This window comes from Emys orbicularis, chromosome 3 (assembly GCF_028017835.1).
Source record: "Emys orbicularis isolate rEmyOrb1 chromosome 3, rEmyOrb1.hap1, whole genome shotgun sequence".
NCBI classification, from domain to species: domain Eukaryota; kingdom Metazoa; phylum Chordata; order Testudines; family Emydidae; genus Emys; species Emys orbicularis.
Window position 1 is genome coordinate 57,823,308 of NC_088685.1, and position 26,851 is coordinate 57,850,158.

Below are 26,851 nucleotides of genomic sequence, written 5' to 3' on the forward strand. Positions count from 1 at the left end.
TGGATTTCTAAATAGAATTGCTGCATAATTTGGTTCTGTCTGCCTCCCCATATGAAGCTTTTTATGTTGTGTAATCGTGACACAAGCAATTATTGCACCAAACATCCTCATGGAGGGGGAAACTTTGATATAGGCATTTGTGCAGAAGGGCCAGTAACTGGGTTTTGTAGATTCAGGCTAGAGAAGATCATTAGCTCATCTAGTCTGACCTCTTGTATGTTCCCATAATTTTTTTCTTGTTAGCTCTGTATCGAGTGTAATAACAAATTGTTTGATTAAAATATATCTTCTAGACTGGCATCCACTCTTCATTTGAGGACATCAAGAGATGGAGAATACACCATTTCCCTGGGTAGTTTGTTCTAGTGGTTGATCACTCTCACTGCAAAAAATTGGTGCCTAATTTCTGATTTTGAATTTGGCTTCAGCTTTCAGACATTGGTTCTTGTTCTGCCTTTCTCTGCTAGATTAAAGAGCCGTGTAATACCTGGTATTTTGTCCATATGAAGGTAGTTATACACCATAATCAAGTCATATCTCAATCTTCTTTTTGATAAGTTAAACTAATTGAGCTCTTTAACTGTCTCACTGCAAGGTGTTTTCTCCAGCCCATGAATCACTTCTGTACCCTTTCCAGTTTTTCTACATCCTTTTTAAAATGTGGTAAACCATCTCCTTACTCTTTCTTATTCCTCAAGTTTATACAGCCAAGGATTACATTAGCCCTTTAGCCACAGTATCACACTGGGATCTCATGTTCAGTTGCTTGTCCACTTTATTAGCGACTTGGATAATGTATTGAAGAGTGCTTAAAATCTGTGGATGATACCAAGATGGCGGGGTAAGGAGTTGCAAGCATTTTGGAGGGAGGATTAGAATTCAAAAGGATCTTGACAAATTGGAGAGTTGGTCTGAATTCAACAAGATGCAGTTCAATAAAGACAAGTGCAAAGTACTTAAACTCAAACACACAAATACAAAATAGGAAATAACTGACTGGGCAGCAGTTCTTCAGAAAAGGATCTGGGGGTAGTAGTGGATTACAAATTGAAAATAAGCCAATAGAATGATACAGTGGCAAAAAAAAGTGAATATCATTCTGGGGTGTATTAACAGGGGTATAGTATGCAAGACATGGGAGGTAACAGTCCCACTCTGCTTGGCACTGGCGATGCCTCAGCTGGAGAATTGTGTCCAGTTCTAGGAGCTACACTTCAGGAAAGATGTAGACAAATTGGAGAGTGTCCTGAGGAGAGCTACAAAAATGATAAAAGGTTTAGAAAACCTGACCTTATCAGTAAAGGTTGAAAAAAACCAAACAAACCTGGGCATGGTTAGCCTTGGGGGAAAAAAAAGATGAATGAGCGGGACCTGATAAGAGTAATCAAATACGTTAAGGACTGTGATCAACTGTTCTCCATGTCCACTGAAAGTAGGACAGGAAGTAAGCAGCTTAATCTGCAGCAAGGGAGATTTAGGTTGAATATTAGGAAAAAGGTTCTAAGTATAAAGATATTTAAATACTGGAATGGATTACCAAGGAAGGTTGTGGAATTCCTTTAATTGGAGGTCAGACAATACCTTTCCGGGATAGTCTAGGTATACTTGCCCCTGCGTCAGTGCAGGGGGCTGGACTTGATGACCTCTCAAGGTCCCTTCTGGTCCTACATTTCTATAATTCTATTATCCCTAAATCCTTTTCAGAGTCACTGCTTTCCAGAACACAGTCCCCTATTTGGTAGGTATGGCCTGCGTTCCTTATTCCTAGATGTATTAAAACATATTTTGTTTGAATCCAGATTCCTCTGTAAGACTTCTCTGTCCTCAACATTATTTACCATTCCACCAATCTTTGTGTAATCTACAAATTTTATCAGTAGTGATTTTATATTTACTTCCCAATCATTGGTGAAGATGTTGAATAGCAATGGGCCTAATACTGATCTCTGCATAACTGAATAAGAAACACTCACATGCAGTGTGGATTTCCCCATCAACTATTTTTTGAGGTCTGTCCATTAGCCATTTCATAATCCATTTATCATATGCTTTATTGATATTGTAGAGTGCTAATTTTTTAATCAGAATGTTGTGTGGCTCTAAGTCAAAATATATTATATCCAATTCTGTAGAGGTTCTTATGCTGTAGTGATAAGTGTGGTATACCTGAGCGCCTTTTACTAGTGCATTAAGCATTGTGATTACACATCTGTCATATGGTGTTTGTTCTTTCATCCTCTCCTCAAGGATAGAAGCATCTGTAGTGGAGTGTCTTGTTATGGCAGAGTTTTAAGTTTTGTGTGCAATCAGTGAAATCACTTTGTGGGAGTGAATCAGAGCAGGCTGTTTGCACTTACCATAGTCGATGAATTAAGCAAATGGCCTAATCAGAGAATCATAGAATATGAGGGTTGGAAGGGACCTCAGGAGGTCATCTAGTCCAACCCCCTGCTCAAAGCAGGACCAATTCCCAACTAAGTCATCCCAGCCAGGGCTTTGTCAAGCCTGACCTTTAAAAACCTCTAGGGAAGGAGATTCCACCACCTCCCTAGGTAACCCATTCCAGTGCTTCACCACCCTCCTAGTGAAAACGTTTTTCCTAATATCCAACCTAAACCTCCCCAACTGCAACTTGAGACCATTACTCCTTGTTCTGTCATCTGGTACCACTGAGAACAGTCTAGATCCATCCTCTTTGGAACCCCCTTTCAGGTAGTTGAAAGCAGCTATCAAATCCCCCTTCATTCTTCTCTTCTGCAGACTAAACAATCCCAGTTCCCTCAGCCTCTCCTCATAAGTCATGTGTTCCAGCCCCCTAATCATTTTTGTTGCCCTCCGTTGGACTCTTTCCAATTTTTCCACATCCTTCTTGTAGTGTGGGGCCCAAAACTGGACACAGTACTCCAGATGAGGCCTCACCAATGTCGAATAGAGGGGAATGATCACGTCCCTCGATCTGCTGGCAATGCCCCACTTATACAGCCCAAAATGCTGTTAGCCTTCTTGGCAACAAGGGCACACTGTTGACTCATATCCAGCTTCTCGTCCACTGTAACCCCTAGGTCCTTTTCTGCAGAACTGCTTCCTAGCCATTCGGTCCCTAGTCTGATCATTTTACTTTATAAAGCCCCTTCTGTGCATGCATATTCTGAACTTATAGGTATGGGATATTTATGCTATGCCACATATCAGTGATGTTTTAATATAATAAAGTCTGCTTACTGTCATCATAAGCTTGCCACAGCATTTTTATCATTAGCCAGGATTTTCCAGTAGGCAATCCGATGTCCTCAGGCTAAAAATGAAATCATCAGGGAAGAGTTCATCCCCAGCCATCAGTTATTTACTACTTAAAAAAATAAAAATAAATCAGTGCTCCATTGTGCATCATTATCACAGTGATATGATTTAATGGCAAATGGTACAGTATTGGGCACATTTAAACTATATTAATACAAAGTGGTTTGGTGCATAGCAAATATTTCCATTAAACAGGATGCTCCATTATGCCAGTAAATTGTAATCTCATACTAATGACTCAGTGGGTAAAGATGTAAAACAGTTTCTATATTAATCTGTTTTTTGAACCCCATCCACACCCTAGTTTGCTAGAAAAGAGTTCATTCCTATAAAATGTCTGTGAAGTCTTGGCCTGCATAAATGTTTTTTTTTTTCTTCAGAGTTTGAGATTAATTGGATAAATCATCTGTGAGAGTTTGGAAAATTGTGGGTTTTCACTTTTAAGATTACACCTCTACCCCGATATAACGCTGTCCTTGGGAGCCAAAAAATCTTACCGCGTTATAGGTGAAACTGCGTTATATCGAACTTGCTTTGATCTGCTGGAGCGCACAGCCCCGCCCCCCCGGAGTGCTGCTTTACCGTGGTATATCCGAATTCGTGTTATATCGGGTCGCGTTATATCGGGGTAGAGGTGTACTTTTTTTCGTTTTCATGAAGAAACAAATAATGAAAGGTACAAAAAAGTGAACGATTTCCAGCTTGTATATGATTTCCAAATATCACATCCTTCATAGGCTCTCCAGTAGAATTATGCAGTTTTACAACTCATCACAGCTGCAAGACCAGATAATATGCCAGACACAAGACATTAGAGTGGGGGTTACAGTAATAAGTAGGAGAAAATGTATATGAATAGGGAGGGGAGGGAAGGGGAAAGTAGTAGAGCAGTGGTTCCCAAACTTGTTCCGCTGCTTGTGCAGGGAAAGCCCCAGGCGGGCCGGGTTGGTTTGTTTACCGGCCGCGTCCGCAGGTTCGGACGGTCGCGGCTCCCCGTGGCCGTGGTTCACTGCTCCAGGCCAATGAGAGGTGCTGGAAGCGGCGCGGGCTGAGGGACGTGCTGGGCGCCACTTCCAGCATGAAGGTGTAGCTTACTTTGAACCACCTCAGCACTATTTATCCAAAAGGTACCCAGAAATGGGTACCAAATTTCTTCTAATTCATCTAATTGATCCCTACAGTGTTAAGCTATTCTTTCTTTGGCTGCTGATTCAGACAGGTCTGAATATGGGGGTTTTCACTCTTGAAATTCCTCCCCCTGCCCACACAATTCAAATGCCTCAGTGGAAAATGTTTAAACTTGTTTTAGTCATTAATTCTCATTGAGAGCTATCGCAGGAGACTGTTGTTTTTTTTAAACAGTTTTACAAGTTGTAGAGTTGTATTTAATTTGCCTTCAATTGTAAACGGAACACCAGACTTATAAATTCATGGATTAGTCATTACAACTTTTAGAAAAGTCATGGTTTCTTCATGGCTCCCCTTCCACAGCTGCCAAAGCTCCTCATGTCAGTTTATTCTGCTGGCATCTTCACCCCTTGTGCATTCTTTGGATGACTGCTCTTGGTTTCAGCTCCTTCTCCATCAGTGCCAATGGAATAGGCTGGCAATACCTGATCTGGTGTCTGAGCTACTGTTTCCAAATAGTTCTGCCTAATAAGATGTGTTCCTTGTGATGGAGGCAAGAGAAAGGGGCTACAGCCGGATGTCCATCCCATTGGCTGCTTGAAGAGAGTGGGTAGAAAACAATTCTTCCTAACTTCATGCCACTGTGCTCAATACATCAATCCTGTGAGCTGCCTCCTCCTCCTCCACCCAGCAACAGCATGATATCAACTGGGTCTTTTCCGAGTTATCACAAAATGGATGCTGCTGTACTTCCTGACTGGTGGAATCTTCACTTCCCTGCTAGGGGGCAAGAGAAGTATAGCAAAGCTGCTATCCCAACATGCCACCCTCCTGGCTGGCTGTTATGTTACGCTTGTCTCAGTTTCTCCCTCTGTCCTTTGGCTTACTCCAGCCATCAGTGTCTCCTAGCTGTCCAGTCAGATCACCAGAGTCCTTCTCCTTCTGGACAAGGTCCTTTCCTGAAGTCCAGCAGCAGTGTGTCTAAAACCAAACATTCAGCCCACATGGGCTCAGCTGGCAGACATTTCATCATGGGTGTGCCTGTGGTGCTCTAGATGGTTCTTCTGTGCCCCAATCAACCCATGATCTAGGGGCTGGCGCACTCCTCCCCTTACTGAGGGATCCAGGCAGGCTCTAGCTTTCTTGGATGGCTCACAGGTCATCTTTTGAAGCAGATATTTATGAAGTCATTGGGAGGTGAACTATCTCCAATTCAACAGGTTAATCATTAATATTTGGAGGATTTTCTTGCCATGCTGTATTAGGAGGAGAACATCACCAGACAGACATTTAAATTGTTTTATTTAACTAAAACAACAACATTATGTATTCTGGATTTTTTTCTTCAACAGCAAACATATATTTTAACAAAACAAGCATATGAATTTTTGAATTTAAACATTCAATTTTTTTAAAATCAGGTTTGTTTTTGTTAAAATTGTTTTAAACTAAAATAGTTACACTCCCCCTCCCTTAAAGGAAGTTAAAGGGAGGCACTCACCTTTTGAGCAGCTCCTGCCACTGCCTGTGTACTGCAGTCCTTTTCCCACTCTTGGCACCCCCTGAAGGTTGTTGATCTTGCTCAGTGGGTCTTCAGTGGCTCGGCCATTGGCCTGGTCACACAGTCAAAATGAACCCCTTCCAGGGTATCAAAGAGTCCAACAGAACTGTCTATCTACCCTCACCAGGGTTTTAAGCTCCTGCTCTGGGCCTTTACATTTAGCCCTTCTCTTGAGCCTTGGGGTTTACACCACCTCACCAGTGGGAGACCCCAGGACCACCCACTACTCCAGGTTCCAACCCAGGGACACTATAAACAGAATCCACATACTGCTCACTTAAATTTGTTGCTGCTACTTCCCTGGGCCCCTTCCCACCTGGCCCCTTTATCTTCACCCCTTATCCCAGGGTTAAATTTCTCAGGGCCTCCCTCCCCCAACTTAAGCAACTGCAGCCAGAACCAAACTCTGGTTATCCCTTGAGCTCCACCCTTCCTTAGCCCTCTGGTTCCAGCCAGGAACTGACCTGCACTGATCCTCAGCAATTTTATTTGAACCTATTGCATTCTGCTTGGCTGCTTCCATGAGACCTCTCTAGACAGGCCTGGAGGAGCCACTTTCACTGCTCTCTTCTTGGGGCGGGGTGTAGTAGGACTGTGGGGCCTCCAGCAGGGGCCCACAATGGCCTAGTACCCCAGGTCACAGAGTGGATATGGTTGTTGGACATGTTTATTGAGCGAGGCCTGCCTTATTATGTATATATATAGATGCTTAGCAGGGTGGGAGAGGCAGGAATGGAACATGGTTGAAATGACCTTGATGTTTCTTTATCATGTTCTCTGGGGGAGCAATTCTCGATGGTCTAATGAGACGGGGTTATAAGTTTTGCCTGCCCATTCCTTTATTTTAAAGAATTTGGGTATTAGAGAGAGAGAGAGAGTCACATGGCCTCTTAAGTGGTGTCTGCTGGGGGGCCAGAGTTCTGAATCACGTGGCTTTTTAAAAGCCTTTTTTAAACCCTGAGTTGTGCCTGAAATTTCAGCTCCATTAGAACTGTGCTAGAAGAGTTTATAAGCTCTGTGAGCCTCATGTGCTATGTACCAGAGGGGTAGCCGTGTTAGTCTGTATCAGCAAAAACAACGAGGAGTCTTTGTGGCACCTTAGAGACTAACAAATTTATTTGGGCATAAGCTTTCGTGGGCTACTCAGATGCCATGTAGAATTTTAGCAAAATCTAAGACATAGGGCTCAGTTTGGTTACAATTTCCAAAGTTTAAGCCAGCAAAGCTCAGAGCTCCTGTTATTTCTTGTGTATCATTCTGCCATGCAGGATTCAATGCTGTAAATCATCTGAGAACCACATGTGAGGCTTCACTGAAATTATATACGCCAACAGCATAGCTTGGCCTATAGAGTTTGTGAAAGCTTCACTGAAGTTACAAGCAAAAATTATTTTAGACTTTTTTTTTTTTAAATTATGTAGCAAAGGGAAATTTTTCTTCTTTAATAAAAGCTAAAGAAATTCCTAGACCAAAAACTTAAATGAACAATTACGGTTGAGAATATATTATTATTTAAAACAGTGTAAATAGAAAATAACTTAAAAATCCTAAATGGTAGAAACTCAGGACATTTGCAGTTTAGGTTGCAACACTAACCTCATTTTTGCCCTTGTATTTCAGTCACCTCCACATTTACACCAGAGATCTTCTCCTTCACCATGTGTGAGACATCTTTTTTTCATCCACTTTTCCATTATGGACCAGAGACTACAATATATTACAATCCTGTATGCAAGCCAGAGATTTATCTTCTGTATGCACCATACCAGAATGTATTGGAGAGTGCAGTCTACCTCATCTACACTCCTCAACCCACTTTACATATCTATTCATTATCTGTGTAGATTAGAAAGTGCCAACTGTTTCATAATACATTGTGACGATGCGGTTCTGGCGAGACCCAACTGAGAGTGCCAATTCAGGACAAATTGCTTAAACAGGGCAGTTACAGCCCAAGGCTGGGGTTTCTCCACCTCTAAGGCAAACCAAACCAGCCAGACAAAGAGGACTTTGGTTTCACCCCACTGGCTAACCACAAGTCATACAAACAATTCCCTTAGACACTCCAGTTTCCCAGTATCACCACCAGTGCCACTCGTTATGGGGACAAATGGTTATGAAAACCAATATCCCAATATACACAAAAAAGGTTCTCTCGATCCCAAAGGACCAAGCCCCAGACCCAGGTCAATATACAACTCAGATCTTTCCCACAAATCACGCTGTTGCCAATCCTTTAGAATCTAAAATCTAAACGTTTATTCATAAAAGGAAAAAGACAGAGATGAGAGTTAGAATTGGTTAAATGGAATCAATTACATACAGTAATGGCAAAGTTCTTGGTTCAGGCTTGCAGCAGCGATAGAATAAACTGCAGGTTCAAATCAAGTCTCTGGAATACATCCCCAGCTGGGATGGGTCATCAGTCCTTTGTTCAGAGCTTCAGTTTGTAGCAAAGTCCCTCCAGAGGTAAGAAGCAGGATTGAAGACCAGATGGAGATGAGGCATCAGCCTTATATAGTCTTTTCCAGGTGTAAGAACACCCCCTCGTCCTTCCTGTGGAAAATTACAGCAAAATGGAGTCTGGAGTCCCATGGGCCAGTCCCTGCATACTTTGCTGAGTCTCAAGGCATATTTGCCTTCTCTCAATGGGTCCATTGTATAGCTGATGGTCCTTAATGGGCCATCAAGCAGGCTAGGCAGAGCTAACACCAGCTTGTCTGGGATGTCACCCAGAAGCATAGCATAAGTTTGAAATACAGACAGTATTGAGCCAATATTCATAACTTCAACTACAAAATTGATACACACATATAGACAGCATAATCATAACCAGTAAACCATAACCTTGTCTAAGACACCCCATTTGACCCCCTTTATACAAGATTTGGGTGCCACTACAGGACCTTGGTTGCAACAATGATCTATATGGTCCCAGATTATATCAATAACGTCACATACATACACACAAGGGCACTGAATTCTGGCTCCACAGGCAACCTTAATTCTGGCATTTCCTAACTTTGGAGTGCTTGACTTTGCAAAGTTAATGTTTTTTTAACATAGTTCTTGTGTGTAATTTTCTCAGTTTTAAAAAAGCAAACTGAAAAGACAGCATTTCTGTCATGTGACATTGACTCACATAGCTCATCAGCAGGGTTGGAACCTTTAAGATCCACTGCAGAGACCTCTGCCACTTGAGCTAATGGAGTAACTGATAGTAGTAGTAGATTATCTTCTGTGTGGATCAGCTCTAAGACAGAATGGAACACTTTGCCAGCAGGTTTCATAGATATTTGTTGATAGGAGAAGAATGATGAGACTTAGGAATCTTAAATTCCATTCCAGGCTTTGGAAGGAAGTGTGTTCTAGTGAGCACACTCTTCTGCCCATTCCCCCCACAACCTGTCACAGCCCCAGTCCTGTCTCTACATCACCACTGCGCTCCTCCCATCATTCTGTTCTTCTCACTTATCAGTCCCAATCTTCGTCCATTAGATCCTAGTCTCATCCCTCCAGACTCCCTCTGCCAATCCTTCTTTCTTCCCCATCCCTAAACTCACAATCTCCTTACCCAGCCATTCTTAGCCCTTCCCTACCCCCAGCTCCTTGTTCCCAGTCTCCTTGCCCAGTTAGTCCCAGTTCTCTCCATTCATAACCAGTCTTTCTAGTCCTTCCTGGCCTCCAGTCACCCATCTACCTGCTAGCTCCCAATTCTAGTGTTCTTCCATGAACTTCTCATCCAAGCGCAGTGTCCTCACCTTCCCTGCTCCTTGTCCTAGTCTCTTTGCCCATCCACACCCTGGTTCCTGATCAGATCTGTTTCCCCTCCTCTGCACACACCCTCCTTTCCCAGTCCGCTGTTTAGACAGTCCCCATCTCCACCCCCTGGCTCGCAGTCCCACTCTCTGCCTCCCTGTCATTCTTCAATCTCAGTCTTCACTCCCTGCTAGCCTCTAGTCCCAGTCTCCACCACCCAGGCTCCTTTCCAGATCTGTTCCCCGAGCCATCCTTTGCAACACACTAGGTTTGGCTCTTCCCTCTTGTCATTTGAGTCAGACTGTTTCCTCCTCTACACTGCCTGCCTGCTAGACAGGGAATCATTGACAGCACAGGAGATACAGGCTCCGTACTCGAAGTTCAAGCTTAATAATAAGTAATGCTGCCAATCCCATCTATAATGGTGTAAGACTTTACAGTAAGGGAAAACCGGGAAGTAGAAAAGTGTACAAAACATTTTTTTTTAAAGTTAACTCAATGTTTTTCAAACTTTAAATGAATTTTCATTTCAGTGTTCAGACTGAATTTTGGGCAAAGTTTTTAGTTGGTTCATTTATCTGAACTGGTTGTAACCATTCCCTGTCCAAGTCATTAATGATTCTTAAATTACATAAATAGTTTCCCCTAAGTTGTTTTCATATGACATTATATGATGCAACTTGATGCCTAATGCAACATGAAACCACACAATTAATCATAATGTGATTTGAGGAAGATGGATTAGGGAAAATTATTTCAGGTAACAGACAGCTGATCTTAACTTTTATTTTAATAAGCATTCAAAGTACCCACCCTAGGCACAGGCTCGTAGATGGCTCCTATTAGTTGCTATCCTCTTTTTTGTTTATACTACTCAGTTATGCTTCAGGATATCTCCTTTTTTGTCTAAACTTTTTTCTACATAGTAAATGTTATGGCTAATGTGCAAGCATTGGCAATAAGAGCAAGTGAGCTTATTAGCTTTGGTCATCTGACCTTTTTCTCATTAACAGTGAGTCTCAGTTTGAATCCCCTCAGCAAACACAAAAAGGGTAGGTTTCAGAGTAGCAGCCGTTAGTCTGTATCCGCAAAAAGAACAGGAGTACTTGTGGCACCTTAGAGACTAACAAATTTATTTGAGCATAAGCTTTCATGGGCTATAGCCCACTTCATCAGATGCATAGAATGGAACATATAGTAAGGTGATATATCTACACACACAGAGAAAAGGGTAAGACTTCAGAGTCTCCGTCAATGTTAAATACATCATCCACCACCATAGGAAAGCAGTTAAAGCTGACTCTGAGCTCTGGTCACCAAATTATTTGTAACATGACAGCTGATGGGATATGTCAGCTGGAAAAGAAATGTCTTGACATAAACTCCAAGCATCTCTCACTTCACTCTCAGGAAATGTAACTCAGATCATCTTTCTCTTCCTGGAAGATATTCAGCAAGTCAGAGGCTCCATTGATACTTGTAAATACGGAAGTTCCTCATAAACTCTAACACACTCTCATTCACTGTGGAAGAATTAGAGTTCGTAAGATTTAAAAATAGCAGCTTCTTGTCCATCAGTGCTTTTTAAAGCAAAAACCAAAAGGTAAATAAAAGATTGCCTTACTAAATTTGATATGGGTAACTCTTACTTCTGCTTCACAAAAATAGCACTGAATACTGGCTATAGCATAATGATTACACACTTTAATTCATTCACACTTCTCTCTTCAAGCACAGTAGAGATTAAAAAACCCAAGAGATTTGAGTTTGACACTTTCAGAACTTGTATTTTGAAAACCCCAGAACTTGTACTTCATCATCCCACATCCCAGTGTACTCCAGTATAAAGTTCATGCAAAAAAAATGTGTAAAAGGCATAATATGTAGCCAAGAGTTGGTGGAGACACTCATTGCTCCCAGCTCCATAAAAAGCATAGCAATGGTTATTGAACTGCTGCAAAAGGCCACGATAAAAACTTCCTGCAAATAAAGTTAAAGGCAGAAATTGATTGCACAAACTGTTGTTGTCCACAGGTGCTATGATTGCATGTTCATGGTTATTGTCCTTTTTTAAAAAGGGCTCCAGAGGTGATCCTGGCAATTGCAGGCAGATAAGCCTAACTTCAGTACCAGGCAAATTGGTTGAAACTATAGTTTAAAAAAACCAGAATTATCAGATACATAGATAAACACAATATGTTAGAAAAGAGACGACATGGCTTTTGTAAAGGGAAATGATGCCTTACCAATCTATTACAATTCATTGAGGGTGTACACAAGCCTGTGGACAAGGGTGATCCAGTCAACATAGCATACTTGGACTTTCCTAAAGCCTTTGACAAGGTCCTTGTAAGGATGTCACCTTTTGAGCGCCTCCTAGCAGCTGGGGGTGGTACTGCAGTCCTCTTTTCACCCCTGACACCACCTGCAGGCTGCTAGCTGATCTTGGTGGATCTTGTGTGGCTTGGCCCTCCGGCAAAGTCACAAAGTCCAAATGAACCCCTTCCAGGGTAGTAAAGTGTCCAATAAATGAACAGTCCCATTGCCCTTACTGGGGTCTTCAGCCCTGGCTCTGGGCCCTTTAAATTCAAGCCTTTGTTCAGGCTCTCACATAAGCCCTGTCTCCTCCTTGGGGCTAGTGCTACTAAGGCTGGTAGGGAAACCCGTGCCTGCCCACTACTCCGGGTTCCAACCTAGAGACCCTATATACAGCAACTATGCACTGGTCGATTTTAATTCGTTGCTGCATCTTCCCTGGGCCTCCTCCTACCTGGCCCCTTTTAGCTTCACCCTTAACTCATGGTTAAGGTTCTTAGGTCCGCTCTCTCCCTGCAAACCCAGTTTAAGCAAATACAGCCAGAAACAAACTCTGGTTATCCCTCACCCTTCTTACCCCTCTGGTCCCAGCCAGGAACTGACCTGCTAAATCCCTGCAGTGCCTTTTATCTGAGCCTAATGGGCTCTGATTGGCTGCTTCTGTGAGATCTCACTAGGCAGGCCCGGAGAACCCATCTTCGCTGTTCCTTTCCTGGGGCGGGGTGTAGTAGGACCTTGGGGCCTCTTTTAGAGAGCCACAAAGGCCAGGTACACCTCATCAGAGTTGCTCACCAAAGGCCGTTAAGCAAACTAAGCAGTCATGGGATAAGAGGGAAGTCCTCTAATGGATCAGAAATCAAAGGGAATAAATGGTCAGGTCAGTAAAGCAAGGTCCCCCAAAGATCTGTACTGGGAGCTGTGCTGTTTAACATACTGATAAATTATCGGCGAAACGGGTGAACAGTGAGGTGGCAAAATTTGCAGATGATGCCATACAAAATTACTTGAGACAGTTAAGTCCAAAGCTGACTGGGAAGAGTTGCAAAGGGATATCACTGAACTGGATGACTGGGAAACACAATGGCAGATGAAATTCAGTGTTGAGAAGTGCAAAGTAATACACATTTGAAAAAATAATCCTAACTATACATACAAAATGACACAGTCTAAATTTAGCTGTATCTGCTCAAGAAAGAGATCCTGGAGTCATTGTGGACAGTTCTCTGAAAACAGTTGCTCAATGTGCATCAGCAATCACAAGAGCTAACAGAATATCAGGAACTATTAGGAAAGGGATAGATAAAACAGAAAAATCATATTGCCACTATATAAGTGCATGGTATGCCCACTTCTTGAATACTTCATTTAGTTCTGGTTGCCCCATCTCAAAATAGATGTATTAGAATTGGAAAAGGTACAGAAAAGGGCAACAAAAATGACTAGGGGGATGGAACAGTTTCCATATGAGGAGAGATTAAAAAGACTGGGACTGTTCAACTTAGAAAAGAGATGGCAGGGCGGGGGACTATGATAGAGGTCTATAAAATCATGGATGGCATGGAGATAGTAAATAGGGAGATGATATTTACTCCTTCACATAACACAAGGACTAGGGGTCACCCAATTGAATTAATAGGAAGCAGGTTAAAACAAAAGGAAGTACTTGTTCACAAATCACATAGTCAACCTGTGTAACTCATTGCCAGGGGATTTTGTGAAAGCAAAAAGTATAACTGGGTTTAAAAAAGAATTAGAAAAGTTCATGGAGGATAGGTCCATCTGTGGCTACTAGCCAAGATGGTCAGGGATATAACCCCGTGTTCTGGGTGTCTCTAAGTCCCCAACTGCCAGAAGCTGGATCTGGACAACAAGGAGTGGATCATGCAAAATTGCCCTATGCTGTTCATTCCCTCTGAAGCGTCTGGCACTGGCCACTATCAGAAGACATGATGCTGGGCTAGATGGACCATTGGTCTGACCTCATACAGCCGTTTGTATGTTCTTGTGTATGTGAATGTGTGTTCTTTGGCATACCCTACAGCACTCTGATGTCACAGGGAGGACACTCTAGGAGTTTGTGGGCAGGCTGGGGGCACATGGCTGATACTGCAACCTATGTTATAGTTCGAAATAGATAGGTTTTATACCTTTGTGCGGTTCAGGGAGTGTAGAGTGCAGACTTTTTTTCATCTGAGCCTGTCTTTTTTCCTCTGGCCACACTTTCTTTCTCTGCGCTGCTCACATATTGGGTGATACTGCATCATGCCATCATCACTGCACTATGTACAGGCACAGTATAGTGCTACATTAATCTTGGTGTAACTTGCCTCTTTTTCACTAATGTGCAGTGCTGTGTACTTCCTTTACTATTGCAAATAATGGATAGCTCATTGTATTGTCATGGGCAATTCCTTTTACATGCTCACATTGATAGGAGCACCTAAATCGAACACTATATTAAGCTTTCAAAGAGATTCTAAATTCCAGATCTAATGTTCTGTAAGATTCTAAATTAGAATTTTTGTTTTTCCCATATTAACATTATGGTGTTCTCTGATTTAGGGTATGTGTCTTTCTGTGAGCTCTATTGTGTATTAGAACACATCTCTCCATAATACACCCTAATTTTGGTTCTGATCAAAGGTTATATAATTTCAATCTTTTTGTCTTAGTATAACACTTTTACTAATCAGTTCTGTCTAGGCACTCTTTAAACCGGGTACCTGCTTTTATTCTATTATGTATAGTTAGAGCCATTCAAGCAATAGAACATAAGCAAAACCCAATCATTCTTGAGGATGCCAATTTTCCAGGGCTCCATTCCCTAGATGCCTACATTATGGAATTCACCATTGAATGGGAAGCACATCCTGTAAGGCATCCATTAATGATTTTCCATTAATTGGTCACCAGGGAATGTTCATTTACTTGTGCTGTTGACATTCTTCTTTCCCTCAGAGACTAAACGCATGCCTTCTACGTGCCTTTTGTTAAATTAGGCCTTTGGAATACAGTAGCTATGCTGGCATAATGCAATTGGGATAACTGTAAAGTATAGTTTTACACTGGTCTCTTTTCCAAAGAAGTGAAGAGCATGAAGAGAGAGTAATTGTTGTTGTTGCTTTTGGTTTTTAAATGTGATAAATCAATGAATCAACTACTTCATTTATTTAGGTCTATTGACTCACCAGTCCATTGTGAGTCTGATCTTTCTAGTGTGAATCCCATTTATAAATCTGAAATTCTTCAACATTTCCAGCATTATCAGAAAATCATATGAGCATAATTAATAGATTCTGGGATAAATTAATCCCTGGTCTAACTCCATTTAAATCAATGGAGTTACACTAGGAATTAATTTGACTCTGTGTGCTTTTTTAGTTTACTCTGAAATGCTCTCTTCCATTGTCACTTTTCCAGCTCAGTGACAAGGGAAGCAAGAATAAGCCCATTACATCTGAACTTTTATTCTGTTTCCCAAACTGTTTGATAAACAGTGAGGAAAGAGGGATGTGTTTTTTTGTGTGATGCACACTGCACGGACAATCACAACTCTCCTTTATAGTATATCTGAGGTAAACTTTCAAAATTTCAAAAGACAATTAAAAGTTATTAATTTAGGCAGCATCACAAGTGTCCTTGGTGCTTAATGGGGCCAACTGAGAGAATCACTGAACTGTACTTTCTTAATGTTAAATCACTTTCCTCTCTGGCGGTCAGCCCAGACTGAGCTGGGCTGCCCCCTCTTATACTGGTGCTCCACCTGGAGCATGCCCAGTAGGGATGTGGGGGCATGGCTTCCTCCGCCCACAGTGAGGACTTAACCTTTCCCCATCCAGTGTGGGGTGAGTTCACCCCGTCACAGGGTTATGGGTGTCTGACACAGATCCTACTTGTCTTACATTTCACTGTAAAACAGGACTGATCCTGCCTCTTAAAAATAATGTACTGCTCATCTAAGGAGGCTCTTGTGTATTGTTTAGACTTGCAAGTACATGAAAAATCTTGCTCTCATGAACTGGGGCACCAATTCACTTCTTTCTGAATGGGAACATGCAAATAATTGATATGTAGGTTCAGAATCCCAAACTTTTTAGAAACTATGCCCCTTTCTCTTGATCTGTGCCTTCCCTAACTCACCTTTGGGAAAACAAGAGTATTCCAGCATAACTACCTTCATGAGTGAAGGCTACAAGAAGCCCTCAAAGCAATAAATTATTGTACTTTTTAAATCTCACTTCAGAATCAAGACCTGAAAAAGCCCTATTTTTAAAAAATTGTTTATCTGTTTCACATAAAAAGGCAAAAAGATACCTGTGCAAAGACTATCGGTAGCCAGGCAGATTATTAAAATCAGTCCATAAAAACTACAAAAACAAGAGCAAAACAATGTCAGTCTCCCTTTTGCCCCCCCCCCAACAACAAAACAACCAGTAATCGATAACATAAAAAAACCCTTCACATCTCAGAACCCACATAAATGCTTAATCTAAAACAGACTGCAGAATATCACAAGTGGATCACACTATATGCTTTCACATCTTATCTTAATCTTCCACCTGCTCCCATTGCTTTTCTCAAAACAAATACCTCTTTAGACTCTTATATGATCATCCTTAAGACTCCTCACAGATCATTCACTGAATCTTTAATTTCTCTATGGAGCTATTTGTTTATCTAAATCACTCACTTTTAAGACGAACCTGGCAGGATTTCATTGAGCATTTACATGTGTAATTGCTGCGCTGCAAACTTTGAAATATTTAGGCATTCTTGTTCTTGTCCCAGAATAAGTGACTTTATGAATTGATGGCAAAACTTCTATGTACTTTTCCTCAAGTGGTAAGAGGTAAAGTGTTTTATGTATATATTAGTTTATTTTCCTACCTGATCTGCAGATAAATAAATTATAATGCAATATTCATTAGTGTTGGAGGTTGTCTCTTGTTTTTCTATTAGATTCGGAGGTCATATTGACATCTTTGGGATTACAAAAGGCTGTAAATGAGTATGTAATTGTATTAACATCTACAGTGATACAAAATTAAACCATTTACATTGAATGGTCATTGGGAGGGCGAAAGGGGACATTTTTCTGCTTTATCAGATTATCAGGGTTCACGCATTCTGATGAGGGGAGTGTCTGTTTCTGGATGATCTGTAAATCCAGGTGGACACCATGTATTTTTTTCATTAGACAAATATTGTTCCCTGAGTAATGAAATATAGAATAGCATACTACAAGATGTCGGTGCAGTTTTGTATCTGTTGTTTACATCTGTCTCACCTGTTCGAAACATTTCTTCAGTGCTGAAAAATCAATTGTGTTTGCAGCATAGTATCTTTCAGTTTCAAAATTCAAAGGCTTAATTATTGCAACCTTTGGCCTCAGTAGGGTTTCATGAGTGTAAATGAAGTCACGATTTGATACTGTGTGTTGAACGTATTTCTGCTGTATCCTTAGTTCCCTTCCCCCACCTTCCTTTCATATATCAGAATAAAAAGAATCTTTTCTTTCCCCCTGCACCCATAGGCAAGTATTTCCAAATGGGCTTCCTGAAGAATATTCTTTAATAGCCACATTTCGTGTAAGACGAAACACCAGAAAGGAACGGTGGCATATATGGCAAATTTTAAATCAGTCTGACACCCCACAGGTAAGAATATATTTTATTTTTCACATAGTTTTCTTTTTTGTTGGAGGAGGATAGATATAGGTTAGTGGGTCTTTCGCCTCTGGATTCAGATCTAATTTACATAAGACAAATCTGCTGTTCAAAATAGCTTGGTGGTCATTATTCAAATACAGAAATACAGAAGTTCAGCAAAATGTCTCCAGTAATATTGGAATGGTACTAGGTGTGTTGAAATGTAGGATGGATGGACACTGAAAAAGTTACATGAGAGAATATTTCATGATTCCTGCCTAATCTATGCTATTAGGTTGCTCACTTATTTTTCTTCCTGGTTTATGTACAGAACATGTTTGCTTGTAATTCTGATTTATACTAAATTAAGTTTTTTTCCCCAGGTGTCTGTCATAGTTGATGGTTCAAAAAAAGTTGTGGAATATATAGCCAAATCTGCTCAGGGAAATGTGCTACACCACACCTTTAAAAATCGGGAAATTTATCCTCTCTTTGATCGGCAGTGGCATAAGCTTGCCGTTAGTATACAGTCAAGGATCGTTTCCCTCTATGTGGATTGTAACTTAATTGAAAGATGGCAGACTGATCTAAAGGACTCCATTGACTTTCAAGGAAGGACTTCCATTGCTGCTCGAGCTGCAGATGACAAGCCTGTAGATGTGAGTTGTACCAGTGAGATGATTCTTAAAGCAAAATGGGCTAATATGCAAATCATGTTTTAAACATACTTGTAACAGCATACTAAAGAAATATGAAAACAAAACAAAATGCAAAAAAATTAATACCCATTGGGTGTTTTACATCAGTCCACTGGTCGAATTTTTAGTTATTCTCTTCTAAAACAAGGTATCAGCTCCTGCAATCTTTATTCAGGCAAAACTCTCCATTGTTCTAAATGGGCATTATTGTCTGAATAAGGACTACAGAGGGTTCCTGTTTTCAATATTATTTACATTTCTGTATCCATTTAGAAGTTAGTCATTTTGACTTATTACTACTGTACCGTTTAGGGCTCACTTTATAGTAATGGTTTTGTTTTCAGTTTTCAATTTTCATATTATTTAATTTGTCATCGAAAGGGAAAGAATGTATAACATGTTTAGCCACTCCAAGTATTTTCATGGGAACCATTAAATCCTCACCTACCCAAACATGGTAGATGTATGAGTCTGAAAACAGTATGATTCATGCAACTACAGTCAGGGGAACATCATAAGATTGATTATTATTATCTTTAAATAAAATGGTGTAGTAAGAACTCTGCTGCAGTGCCAAGGCAACAGAATTTCCCTATCCAGTGATAATGGGGCCTTTATTTATCTGCTATCTGAGTCACCAAAGCAACCCTTACATATTATAATCTATATTCTACTCCAGAGATTTTCCCTCTTATACTTCCTTGTGCAAAAACTCGGAGGAAGTAATTTGTAGTTGTGAGAAATGTTAGTTAGTTTTAATATTTAGTACACATCTGCCTACCAGGTTTTAAGCCTGCTGTGTGGGGGTTAGAGTGATGACATGAAAATTTCCAACTGCATTCTATACTCAGCACATTATTATTCATGTTAACTGTTTTACTTTATTTTATATTATTAGCATAACCTAGCATTATTGCAGAGCTTGATCTTGCACAGTGCTGAATACTCTGGTTCTGATCCGGCAACACACTTAAGCACATGCTTTACTTCAGTGGAACTACTCATATACTTAAAGTTAAGCAAGTCCTTAAGAGTGTTACCGGATGGTAAAAACATCAGAATGGCCATACTGGTCAGACAAATGGTTCATCTAGCACAGTATCCTGTCTTTCAGCAGTGGTTGTTGCCAGATTCATCAGAGGGAATGAACAGAACAGGGCAAATTATCGAGTGATGCATCCCCTTTCATCCAGTCCTGGCTTCTGGATGAAGCCAGTCAGAGGTTTATGGACACACAGATCATGGGCTTGCTTCCCTGACCACCTTGGCTAATAGCTCTTGATGGACCTGTCCTCCAGGAACTTATCTAATTCTTTTCTGAGCCCAGTTATACTTTGAGCCTTCACAACATTCCCTGGCAATGAGTTCCATAGGTTGACTAAGCGATGTGAGAAGTACCGGTACTTCCTTTTGTTTGTTTAAACCTGCTGCCTATTAATTTCATTGGGTGACCCAATTCGTGTATTATGTGAAGGGGTAAATAACACTTCCTTATTCACTTTCTCCACACCATTCATGATTTTATAGACTTCTCTACCATATTCCTCCTTAGTCATCTCTTGTCTAAGATGAACAGTCTCAGTCTTTTTAATCTCTCCTTTTATGGAAGCTGTTCCATCCCCCTAATATTTTTTGTTGCCCTTCTATGTGCTTTTCCAAATCTAATATATTTTTTTGAGATGAGGCAATGAAAAGTGCAAGTAATATTCAAGATGTGGGCGTACCATGGATTTATATAGTGGCATTATTGTATTTTTTTATTATCTATCCCTTTCCTAATAGTTCCTAACATTCTGTTAGCTTTTTTTGACTGCTGCTGCACACTGAGCAGATGTTTTCAGAGAACTATCCACAAGATTTCTTTCTTGAGTCATAACAGCTAATTGAGACACCATCATTTTCTATATATAGTTGGGATTCTGTTTTCCAATGTGCGTTACTTTGTATTTATCAGCATTGAATTTCATCTGCCATTTTACTGCCAAGTCACTCAGTTTTATGAGATCCTTTTGTGATTCTTTGCTGTCAGTTTTGAACTTAACTAACTTGAGTAATTTTGTATTGTCTGCAATGTTTGCCATCTCACTATTTATCCCTTTTTCCATATCATTTATGAATATGTTGAACAGCACTGGTCCCAGGACAGATCCCTTGGGGACTCCACTATTTACCTTTCTCCACTGTGCAAAATGACGACTTATTCATAACCTTTGTTTCCTATCTTTAAACCACTTACTGATTCATGAGAGGACTTCCCCTCTTATTCCATGACTGCTTAGTTTGCTTAAGAGCAGTTGGTGTGGGACCTTGTCAAAGGCTTTCTGAAAGTCCAAGTACACTATATCAATTGGATCACTGTTGTGCACATGCTTTTTGACATCCTCATAGAATTTTAATAGATTGGTGAGGCATGCTTCCCCTTTACAAAAGCCATGTTGACTCTTCCCCAATATATTGTGTTCATCTACGTGTCTGATATTTCGTTATTTACTATAATTTCAACCAGTTTGCCTGGTACTGAAGTTAGGTTTACTGGCTTGTAATTGCCAGGAATGCTTTGAGAGCCTTTTTTGAGAAATTGGTGTTACATTCAGGGCCATCCCTACCCATACGCAAAGTACGCAGCTGTGTAGGGCACCAGGAAATTTGGGGCACCACATTTCCTGGTGCCCTGCACAGCTGCGTGCTGCTCCAGACCCTGGACCATCTCTTCCCCATGACCTCCGGCCCTGCCCTGCCTCTTCCCACCCCTGCTCCGCCCTAGCCCCGCCCCCACTCCCCTGAGGACTGCAGCAGGGCTGGGCCTGCACTCACCGGCGGCGGGAGGTGCAGCGACCCAGCCCCAGCCCAAGCCCACTCCGCGCCGCTGGTGAGTGCTGGGGGGGTGGTTCCCTCCTAACCCCCTGCGGAGGCCTGTGAGGGGGTGTGTGGCTGTGTAGGGCCCCAGAATAGTTAGGGATGGCCCTGGTTACATTAGCTATCTGCCAGTCATCTGGTACAGAGGCTGATTTAAGCGATAGATTACATACCACAAATAGTAATTGCAATTTATAGTTGAGTTCCTTCTGAACTCTTGGGTGAATACCATCTGGTCCTGGTGACTTATCACTGTTTAATTTATTAGTTTATTCCAAAACCAGCTTTATTGACACCTAAATCTGGGACAGTTCCTCAGATTTGTCATCTAAAAAGAATGGCTTGGGTGTGGAAAACTCCCTCACATCCTCTGCAGTGAAGACCAACACAAAGAATTAATTTGGCTTCTCCACAACAGCCTTGTCTTCACTGAGTGCTCCTTCAGCACTTGGATCATCCAGTGGCCCCACTGGTTGTTTGGCAGGCTTCCTGCTTCTGATATACTTACACAAAAACTAAACAGCAACATTTTTTTCCCCGCTAGTTGCTCTTCAGATTCTTTTTGGCCTGCCTAATTATACTTTTACATTTGACTTGCCGGAGTTTATGCTCCTTTCTATTTTCCTCAGTAGGATTTGACTTCCAATTTTGAAGGATTTCTTTTTACCTCTAACCACCTCTTTACTTTGTTGTTTAACCAAAGAGGCATTTTTTAGTCCTCTTTGCTGCTTTTTTTCATTTGGGATATACTTTTAGTTTGAGTCTGTATTATGGTGTTTTTAGTTTCCATGCAGCTTATGAAAGTGAAATGCCTGTGACTTTTAATTTCCATTTAACTAGCTTCCTCATTTTTGTGAAGTTCCCCTTTTTGAAGTTGCATGCTACTGTGGTGCGTTTCTTTAATAGTTTTCTTCCTACAAGAAAGTTGCATTTAATTACATTATGGTCGCCATTACTGAGCTGTTCATCTATATTCCCCTCTTGCATCAGAACCTGTGCTCCACTTAGGACTGAATCAAAGATTGCCTCTCCCTTTGTGGGTTCTGGGACCAGCTGCTCCGAGAAGCACTATATGGTGTCCAGAAATTTTATCTCTGCCTCCTGTCCTGAGGTGACATGTACCCAGTCAATATGGGGATAGTTGAAGTTCCCCATGATTATTGGTTTTAGTAGCCTGTCTAATCTCCCTCAGCATTTCAAAAGCACCATCACCATCCTGGTCAGGAGGTTGATAATATATTCCTACTGCTATACTCTTATTATTCAAGCATGGAATTTCTATCCAAACAGATTCTATGATCAAGGCCAGAGTACTTAGCATCTTGCAGGTTGAAGCCCATATTTATTTAAAATGTATAATGTCTCCCCCCACCTCAGGACCTGTCCTTAAATCCTAAATACAGCCCAGCCATTAACACATAATAAAAGACCAAATTTTCAGTGGACTTGGCCAGCAGGGAATTCCCCTTATGTAGGGGAACTCCATTGGCATAAAGCTGGTGGAGGCCATGGAGATGGTTCCTGCACCACCAAGCACTCTTGATACTCCCCAGTGTATATGGTGTTTTGGGGGAGAGAGGAGGTGTGCTGGGGCCAGGGCAGGATTGAGGAGGGGTTGTGGGGGAGCAGAGCTGTGCTATGCCAATTCTCCTCTGATACAAAGTACCTTACGCAAGCGATTTAAGCTAGAGTAGGTAGGTCACTGCACTAACTTCTGCCAGGACTATAATCAGCTAACTATAATCAGCTTCCTGGGGCTACCTCCTCTCTGACAACCCATCCTAAAGTAACCAGAATAAAAGACTTGATTCCTGCTCTTCAAATGACATAGTGGAAAGGGCCAGGCAAAGGCCTGTCCAAAGTGATAGATCATACTCTGGCTCTAGTGGATTGCTAGAGGGGCTCACTCCAGGGGTGTGTGACATTGAGAATACACTTCATTGAGTGTTTAAAACTCAGGACAGATAGCAAGAGCGATGCAGAGGATTACAACTTCCATGAAGATAACTGGGTCCCATTATAGGATTTACACTGCAGTAGCTGAGAGAAGAATTTGGTCCATCATACTCATGTGATTTTTTATTAAGTTCTGAATTTGTCTGTTTCTTATATATTTAAGTCAAATGTGATATTTTCAGAATGACCAATTATAATGGCAAGTTTAGAAAATTACATAGTTTCTACTAGTGCCTAAATATATTCCTTTTTTTACTGTCGATATAAATCCCTACTCTTTTTTTACATTTTTAACAGATTGAACTTCGCCGCATAATAATTTATTGTAACCCCAAATTTGCAGCTCAAGAGACCTGTTGTGAAATATCTGAGGGCATGGTAGGTTATTTGTAAAAATGTAAATATAAAACTAAAAATGCATTAATCATCTTTTATGACAAAACTTTCACCTTATTTTATTTAAAGAGCGTAAACAAGAAGCATTGCAACATTAAATTGGTCTTTCCTAAAAATGGGATACATTTTCCAGAAGAGCTCTTGCTAGGTGAGTTGTTGAAACAGGATAGCATTGGCAGAGCAGCACTTCAGTAAAGAGGAATATAAGGGACACTGTCCCAATGAAGACCACTGGAGGCTGCCATGCCCCACTCTCTAGATACAGTTATCCATACTAATTAATAGTTGAGGAAGTCACAGGTAGAGTGATTAGAATGTCGATCTTTCCCACTGAGCTAAAGGAATGTGTGGTTCCAGAGAAAAGAGAGACTTTTATACTTGATTATCAGCTTTACTTATGATTCCATTATGTGTAAACAGTGGGGCTTGTGGAAGGGGCATTACAAACCTGTATGAGATGGAATGGAGAGGGGAAGGGAATGGGGACAGAACTTTTGTTAACATACTTTCATTTTACTACTATAAGGAAAATAGAAATAAAGAAAATAAACAACTGAATGTCCTGAACCTGACAACTATATTTTTATCTTTGATGTACTTTGCATTTTTTGGATATGCACATAGTAAAGATAAGGTGCCATATTCATTGAATTCAGTGGAGTTACTTTTCTCCTTTGTTTTGACAGATACAAGCTATGTGGGTTTGAAGTCACTAGGATTACTCATTTGCTTGAAGCTGAGCATGTGAATAAGTGCTTTACTGAACCAGGCCCTTATTTTTAAAATAGTTGTACCTGAGTTGTGCATGCAAAATGGGCACTAGGACACAACTAAACACAGATTTGAAGAGAAGAAGAAGCTGAGAGGGAGGGAAATCAGATGGATAGGGCAGCTTGGAACCCATATGCAGGATGGATAATGAGTCAGGCTGTCCCCAGAATATACCCATGGATTTGAGAGGGCAAAATGGGCTTCCCACCCATCTCCTAAATCTCCAAAAAGCCAAACAAACCGCAGGATGGATGACCACTAGTGTATCTCAGCTGTAAAGAGACAGGGAAAGGGGAGAAAAATTTGCCAAGATTAGAACAACAGAGTACAGTGTGTGTGAGCAAGGAGTAGGCAGATGTGAGGTCAGAAATGTAGAGTGGAGCAAGCTTGTGAAGAGAAATTTCAATTTTAAATAACACTTTTATGTTCACATACATTTCGTAGTTTATTCCTGGTGAGAAAAGAGACTTCCTCCTTAATATACAAACTACTGGGCTGAGTAAAATGAGTGGCATTTCTGTTAACTTCTTGTGTACAGAAGTGCATTTTAAACAGGCTATGACACAACTAAAACATTTAGTTATGTATGGAAAAGGTCATACTGAATTTATGTTTGCAGTATTGTAGCCATGTTGGTCCTATGATATTAGAGAGCCAAGGTGGTTGAGGTAATATATTTTATTGGACCAACTTCTGTTGGTGAGAGAGACAGGCTTTTGAACTACACAGAGCTCTTTTTCAGGTCCTTCTTTAGCCATCTCATCATATTGAATTTATAGCATCCTTAAAGTACAATTCAACTACACAGATAAAAGAAGCTTTGAATTCTAGTATATCTTATTCCACAGACAAATGACAAAGCTCCCTGTCCTGAAAATGTAAAATGAATGGCCTAAACATTGTTACTTTATTATAATCATCATAAACTTACTTGCTTTAAATGTAATTATTGTAAACAATTTTATATTTTCGGATTTTATAAGCCTTAGCAACCGTAACGGCTAAAATTGCATTTTTTTAAAAAAGAAAAATTTTGCATATTATGAAGCAAAATTCTGCACAAGAGATATATTCTGGGTGAAATACCATGACTGCAGGATCACAGAGACCCTGGTTATGTTTTCATTAGAATATGCCAGTTTCTGTTCACCTGACTTTCAGTGTACCTAATGAGTAGCCTCAGCTCAGATGGTTTCCAGACATTTGAGCATTGGCTTCAGTTTGGGGGGTTTCTGAATGGTAAACCCAGCAAGTTACATTACAGAAGTGACAACCTCCCCCGTTGCCCATGAGTTCCCCTCTTACTAATCATTTCCGGGGGTGATCAGATGGCTCAGTAGCCTTTTATTCCCCTCTTCCATTTTCAGGGAAACTAGGACCCTCACACTGTGACAGGAGAGATCAGGGATTTCCTAACATTGTATTACACCTACAGTGACTTATATTTTATTTATAAAACAGGCATATTTGCCTAGGTTTGGTTTCAGTGCAGCAGGATCACACATCTATAGTCTTCATTTTACTGGTGCTGTGTGCAGTAACCTGAGACAAAAAAGGCTGAATAGGAACCATGTTTGGATTTTTACTTGTCAGTTACCAGCAGTGGACTCAATTCAGAATAATCATTATTTCTATTTTAGTGCCCACTTGAGGACAGTTTCATTACTACTTCTTCGTCACCAGTGACTGTTCATGTCAGCAAAATACATGCTCTTCCAGTAACACAGCAGGAGTCTAAAGACCTATGCCTCTGCTTTCCAAACAAAGTATGAGAGTCTTCTTCTACACATATATCCTTTATCTTGCATGCTTTGCAGATTCTCAAACTGTCATTTAATGCACCATGCTGTTTAATTGATACAGGTGTAGAAATTCTGAATTTCTTTGGAGGTACGGAAATGGTTTATTTCTGTGGTACACCTAGCCTTATATTTGGAGGTTAAGATAAAATAAATGTAAATTAAATTAAAAGTTAATGTTTGTTAGCTTTACAAGATTAAATGTCTTGAATGCACAAAACAAATGGACTGTTGTTGGATCATCTTCAGAAGCAGCATGAAAAATGAAAACTATTCTTACACAATTTATATTTTACCTAGATTGCTTATGTGAGAGTCCACTATTTCCTGGACTCTTATCTTTTTAGTGTCAGATAACAGCACTGTATCATTGTCCCAGTGTTAGTGCCATATTTGTCTTGACTGATTTATATTGTTAAAGTTTCTGTGGTAGAAAAAGGAAAAATATCACGTATTTCTGTTATCTGAAAACTCATTTTTAAACAGGGTGAAGCAGGATTGCCAGGAGTAGCTGGTTTGCCAGGTCAGAAAGGAGATAAAGGAGAAAAGGTAAGATGCCAATCCCCTATGACATCTGCCAAGGCTTTACCTCCTGTTTCTTCCTACTTTCGGTAACAAGACAGCTTATACAGCTTTTTTTTTTTTTGAGAAATCCTCTTATAC

The 26,851-nt window shown here is 40.7% G+C and overlaps 1 protein-coding gene across 1 annotated transcript in view; it reads left to right on the plus strand.

Annotated features, from left to right (window-relative positions):
* The window catches only part of COL19A1 (collagen type XIX alpha 1 chain), a 334,061-nt gene that overhangs the window by 30,056 nt on the left and 277,154 nt on the right, over positions 1 to 26,851 (plus strand). The window contains 5 exon segments of the mRNA XM_065401717.1: positions 17,598 to 17,721; positions 18,096 to 18,371; positions 23,520 to 23,600; positions 26,030 to 26,155; positions 26,675 to 26,737. Coding sequence (XP_065257789.1) covers positions 17,598 to 17,721; positions 18,096 to 18,371; positions 23,520 to 23,600; positions 26,030 to 26,155; positions 26,675 to 26,737 — 670 coding nt within the window.